This window comes from Drosophila bipectinata, chromosome 3R, assembly GCF_030179905.1.
Source record: "Drosophila bipectinata strain 14024-0381.07 chromosome 3R, DbipHiC1v2, whole genome shotgun sequence".
Taxonomy (NCBI): Eukaryota; Metazoa; Arthropoda; class Insecta; order Diptera; family Drosophilidae; genus Drosophila; species Drosophila bipectinata.
The window spans coordinates 7742000-7748281 of record NC_091739.1 but is presented as its reverse complement, the minus strand read 5'-3'; the positions used below and the strand labels follow the sequence as shown (position 1 = coordinate 7748281).

The window sequence follows — 6282 nt, the reverse complement described above, 5'->3', positions numbered from 1 at the left end:
AATTCAGTTCTCGCCCATGCTTTTCACACTTCAGAGAGCCTGCCACACAAATGCCGAATGCCACATCGCACATACGCCCCATTGCCCATTACGCATTCGCCCAGTGGTAATCATTTCTGTAAACTGTTTTCGATCTCGGCCATCGCCGCATTCCGGGCACGTAAGTGGTGGGAGGCGGGTTCAACCTTTTCGTGGCAACAAACCCCGTTTAGGGAGAGTTACAAATGGCTATCTGGGGCAAAGACACAGACACAGTCGGCAACTTGACTTGACTTGTCTGTCAGGCGGCGAAACAAATGGTGTATCCTTTGGAGTCGCCGGGAAACTATTTATATGCTGCCCAGGGAGATTTCGATGTGGATGGATGGATAGATGGATGTCCTGGTCCCCTTGCATTGTCTGCATCTGTGCGGTGCGTTGATTAATCGACACTCGGTGGACATTTGGTGGATTGTCCACAGTAATAGGATTTGTGCCGCGCCAGCAAAAGGAATCTCAGTCAAGCTGGGCTGGCATAATTCCACGTGCCTGCTTCCAGTTGCGTTCCAAAGTTTGCTTCATCTAATTGGCAGAAAAGTTCCTCAAAAGAAACTAAGGAAAAGCAGCACGGCAGCCCACACAAAACAACACACAAGATGCTATCTCAGAAACGCACGGGCGGACAAACAAACCACCCAAAAGGATACACCGGCCCCCAGCCAAAGGTCCCGACTCCATTACCTCCGGCCACCCGCCCTGGATCCTGTGAGTGATGTTGTTGCTTGTGCTGCTAAATGTTAACGATGACGAGGATTGTGGGAGGGCAACTAAACGGCCAGGGAGCTGGAGCTGGAGCAGTAGCAGCAGGATGCGTCACAGGACGATGATGATAATGGCCTCGTTGCCATTACTTTGTTTAGCTGCCTGCTGCTCCTCCGGGGCTGTTGTTACCCCTGTTTTTGTTTCTCCTAGGTTGTTGGCTTAATTGATTTAGTTGGAGCTGCTCAGAGTTTAATAGTTGGCCATCATTTATTTGGCTCAGGAAGAGCACCTCCTGCACTCCTTTACTCCACTGGGTTAGATTATTTCTGAAGTGAGGCATTTAATATTTGCCAGCACTGTTTGATGGACGCGGAACCGGTCTGGAAATAGTTATGATCTCGAGACTCCAGTAGCATGCAATCGAGCCGGGCTATTGAGTCAACAGCAAGTGAGAACTGAGACTAGAGAACTGGGGCAGTGGGCAAGCCAACCTGGTCAAGTCAACCTCCCTGGGGAGCTCAAATAACCAACTGACGCCGCGTAGCCATGAATGGCGTTTTATCTAATCCGCGAGTCGACGCCGGCACTTGATTGCGTTTAAAAAGCCATTTAAATTATTTATTAGGAGATTAAGCAGTAAGAAATTTCAAGAATCTGGTTCAGATGATGGAGTCTGTGGGAGAGATGAGGTCAAGTCGACTGCAAAGATGCTCTTTTATGCGCTTGCTATAACATGTTATGGCTTAAAGGATAAAAATTCCAAATACTTTCCTATAATTTTGTTCAAAAATTGTACCCAAATTTAAGGTATTCAGTTTACCATAAAAATGATTTATTAAAAACCTATCTCACCTTAAAAACTATCTTTAGCTTAAAAAGGAAATATATTAGAATATATTATATATATATATAGAATATATTAGAAGTCTTCAATTAAAACAGAGTTTCTGACCAACTCCGTATTTGGACTCTTGCAGGGCAGCCTCTGGACTAACGTCAATCAAAGAGTCCAAGTTCAGGTGTAATACCAACTACGTTTTAACGTGAACTTGACTGAGACTTATTGTGAACATTACACACATTAACCAGATCATTGTATCGCGTAATTGTTGTTGGTGCAATTAGCGTTGGTAGCTCTTGATTTATGCAACTGCCATGCAAAGTGGCAGCAGCTTCCAAGTATAGAACATGCCGATGCTGGTTATTAATCAGAGATCTCGTCTAGCCGGCGTATAAAAGCCGGCCTAGGGCATTGCCAACCGAGTCAGTCCCATTGTGGCATCAGTCGAGCACGGTCTCGAAGGGATTGTATTGGACCAAGGACTACCCAAAATATGCGTACGGCGTTGGTGAGTTCTGGAGATGATGACTTAGGATTACTCAGGAAACACCTTGTTTTTAGTTACTCTTACTAGGCCTTTTGGCCTTAAATTACTTCGAGGAGGGAGCTGCCCACGTGGTGCCCTTGCCGACTGTCGGTACCTACTTGATCCCCCAGCCAGCACCAGTGCTTCTACTGGTCCAGACACCACCTCCTCCCCCGGAGGATGATGGCTTGTACAAGCCACCCTCGAGTGCAGAGGACGGTCTATGGAAACCTCAGCCAGGCTTGGAGGGCGAGTACGTGGACCCGGAAGTCAGTCAGTCTGGCTCTGGAAGCGTCGGCTCCGTCGACTCTGAACCTGGCCCCGCCCTGATTACCTCCAGCGCGGGCAGTGCTCTTCCGCAAGATGCACCTTCAGCTTCCGCAGAGGCAGGCGGAGCGGGTGAGGCCGGAAAGGCCGGACAAGCTGGCGGAATCCTTGGCGGAGCTGGAGGTGCCGGTGGAGCAGGAGGCGGTGGTAGTGCCGGTGGTGGTGGCGGTGGCGGAGGCGGAGGTGGCGGCGGTACACTCACCTCTGGACAAAGCGGTGAAAATGGACAGCCAGGAGCCCCAAGTACGGCGGGTGCACAGCCCGACGGAGAAGATGGTGCCGACGGTGCTGATGGACCTGACGGCCCGGACGGCTCCAAAGGGGGAAAGGGTGGCAAGGGGGGCAAGGGAGCACGCAACGGCGCCGGCGGAGGAGGAGGTGCTGGAGGAGCTGCCCCCCAGCCAGCGTCGCCACCTGCCGTGATTCCCGTCCAGGCGGTATTAGTACCTGCTCCTGTTTGGGAGAACAATTTAATGTGAGTAATTAATCCATTTATACTTATGATTTCTACTCCTCATTGATGCCCGCTTCCTTTCCAGTCACGTGGCCTAGAAGCCCCAGCCATGAAGTGCCTTAATCCCTTTCGGAAGTCCCACTAGTTCTACGTAGTCTGCAGCTAGTCAATATTTTTGGAGCCCACATTAAACCTAAGCTAAGGCAAACGAATATTAAAGTTCGATTACAAAGCAAAAAGTTTGAATCTTTAATCACTTCACACATTTCCAGCAGAAGGCCGAAGGTCACTCGACCCTTCATCATTAAATATGCTTGTTTAATGAAAATCGGATTGGATTTACCTTTCGCCACTGAGAGTGGAGGGGATTTCTAAATTTAAACTGAATGTATATTAAAGCAGGATTGGCCTGGGGCCGTGTATTCGAATGTTTCCAAAAAGCTTGACAGCAGCTTTCAAATGTCAGGTCGGAATCGGTGCATAAATTATGCCTGAAAGTAGGCACTGCCATTTACATATGCTCTTTACTAGTCGAGTTTTCAGGGCAAAATGCTAATTGTATGCCAATCAGTTCCAGGGCTAATACACAAATAAATACCCGCCAGCCAATATGGAAAAACCCAAAATTTGTGTGCGTATTTACCTTGCATAAAGTGTGTGGGCTGGAAGTGACTTTCATATTCGCGTAGGACGAGCCACAAAGGTCAGGGCAGGCCTAACCTTTACCCTTTACAATCTGACCATTAATTGCAATTCTAAAAACTCCCTTATCTACACTTTAGTTTGAGGGTTTTCCTTTCAGGTTGAGAGGTTTTCTCTTATTATTCCCTATTTTCCTTTTCATGTCGCTTACTTTGTTGCGGAAAATGGCGCGATAAGCTGGAAATCGAATTTTCCAAGCTGCACTATCTCCACTTTGCAACAATGATTTCTCCTTTGCCGTATGTGTTGCAAAAATTTTCTCGGAGAAAAGTAAAAACAAAATGTGTTTCAAATTGAGGACTCGTGGAGGATGAACACGCAGCGGCGACAAAGTTTCTAAGAGCAGTTTTCCCGCAAAGACAAAAAAAACCTCCATAAACTATAGCTATAGTTAATAGCAATTACCAATATATTTCAACACTCCTGATATTGCAACATGTATTCAAATCAGATCAATTAGGCCATAAATTAACGCCTCAACCATAAATTAAATTGATGCAAAACATAAAAGCCATTATTTGACCAGAAATATGCAAAATGCACCTCAAAAACGCCCACAACGAAATCCGAAGCCAAAAATAAAGACAACAGCAGTGTCGAGAGCCAAGTAATAGACTGGCTTGCTGCTTTGTTTTCTTAACGGCTCTAACAAATCTGGGCGGAGGGCTCTGGGCCAAATGCCACACAAACTGGCCACAGGCTCGGTTTCCCCCAATTGCCTGGCAAACGCAATCTTGGCAAATGCAAATGGAATTCTTCATTCTCCCAATAAAATTTCAGAAATGAGAGAGGTGAGCCGGACAGGCTGCAAATTAATGCCTTCAATTGCAATAATATTGTTTGGCCAAAATTAGTTGAGCCAGAAACAACACGAGAGCAATGCCGTTGTTGCACATTCACTTTTGACTGCAACCGACCACGCCCCAACACTTGCGGCTAGCTGGGCGGTCGGCGGTCGTTCAGGTTCGATCGTTCGTGTTGCTACCGTTTTCTGGGTGCCAAATATTCTGAACTGTGGACGGACAATCGCCACTGCTATTGATTCGGACAATTTCAGCTTTAATGCGCTGGCGAGTAATTAAATTAACGGTTGGGTCAGTAACCCAAGTGCCGAGTTCGCCACTTACCCTGCCCCACCTGCCCTGAAGGTCGTTGCTAGAAACCGGCAAAAAATTACAACAATTGGTATTTAATACGATTTATTTTTTGTTTCTTAGACCTCAAAATAAGGTTTAAACTTTACTTGATAGATACTTAATAGTAGTATGTCAAAAGTTACTCTTAATGATCAATAAAATTTTAAAAACAACTCGAGAGCTGTTAATCTTTTATATAAATAATTTATTTATTCAGGCACACGAAAATAATTTAATTAAAACCTCTCAAAGATAACAAATTTAAAACAAAAAAATTGTAAATTAAGAGTGGGTAGTGAAAGCTACTAAATAAAGAAACTAATGTGAACTGGGGAGTTTTATATGAACTTTAATTTTCATTAGACCCTCCTCAACCTAGTATTTTTTACTCCTTAAAACGAATGATTTTCAATATCAAAGTAGTGTCTTTTTAAAGAAATAATTCTTCATCAGAATATTATATTTAATTTAAATTAAACCAAAATCTTTTTTCTATGTGCAGACAAGTGTATTTTTGAAACTGATTTCACTTACTTTAGACCGTTAGCCGACAATTGGTCGTAAATCCGAATGCCAATGCATGCTTAATTAAATGGCGACCCCTCCCTTGGCATCCCGAAATTTACGATACAGAGATGGACAATCCCATATTGGACGAGGGGCTCCCTACATAGCTTAGGTTCCCCGCCCGAGCCCGCCTGCTCTGGTTTATGCGTGGAAAATTGAAAATCGCTGCCCACATTTTCCTCGGTGGGGGAAAGCGAGTGTGACCTTTGCGTGCGAACGGCGGGTTGTTCATTTTTAATTAGTTGGCCTCTGCGCCAGGCTTTCGGGCTGCCTTATAAAACAGCAGCAAGGTTACAGATTGGGCCAAAAGGTTGTACTTGAATTTATGGCTCTCCGTCAGGCTTTTTGGGAAAGTTATGTGGACCTACATAGGGGTACTTGCGATATTCAATTTCAAGTCGGCTTTCCAGCCTCGACAAATGCCCGGGAATCTATTTTCACAAATTGTTTGCTCAACTTCATCTTTCTGCCAATAGTTCAAGGCACCCAGAGGGGGGAGTTGGGAACTGGGAGCTGGAAGCTAAAAACTGGAGAACTGGGTGACACATTCTCCGCATAAGACACTCAATTTAGCAAGCGGCTGAGGCACTGAGGGACAGGACAAAAAATACAAGACTCATACCGCATTGATTGATTGTTTGTTCACTGTCTGTGTCATGCCACATGCAGCAGCTACCCTCTGCTCCGGCCACAACCCAGCTCACAACGCCCTCGCTGTCGGCATTCGCCCACAATACACACAAACATTCATCCGCTGCCAGAATGTGTGTGTATGCAAATTTCAATCGTTGCATTGCAAATATTTATGTTCCTTTCAAACGCTTCCCCACTGTCAATGCAGTCAAAGTTGGGTGACTGGGTGGTTGGGTCACGGCGTGGTTGTATGGGTGGTCTGGCCCAGAAAAAAGAATCCTACATGGGCAAGAGATTGTGGACAAAAAGGGCAGGAAAGTTAAGTGGAAATTGCCAGATACAAGCTCTCTTCCAG

At 45.6% G+C, this 6282-nt stretch overlaps 1 protein-coding gene across 1 annotated transcript; it reads left to right on the top strand.

Moving 5' to 3' along the window:
* The first annotated feature begins 1989 nt into the window (after positions 1–1989).
* Positions 1990–3128, top strand: LOC108128599 (uncharacterized). Its single transcript, XM_017246276.3, has 3 exons — positions 1990–2090; positions 2144–2910; positions 2975–3128. The coding sequence occupies exons 1-3, from the start codon at positions 2076–2078 to the stop codon at positions 2985–2987; spliced, it is 795 nt and encodes a 264-aa protein (XP_017101765.2). The 5' UTR covers positions 1990–2075; the 3' UTR covers positions 2988–3128.
* The last annotated feature ends 3154 nt before the right edge of the window (positions 3129–6282 follow it).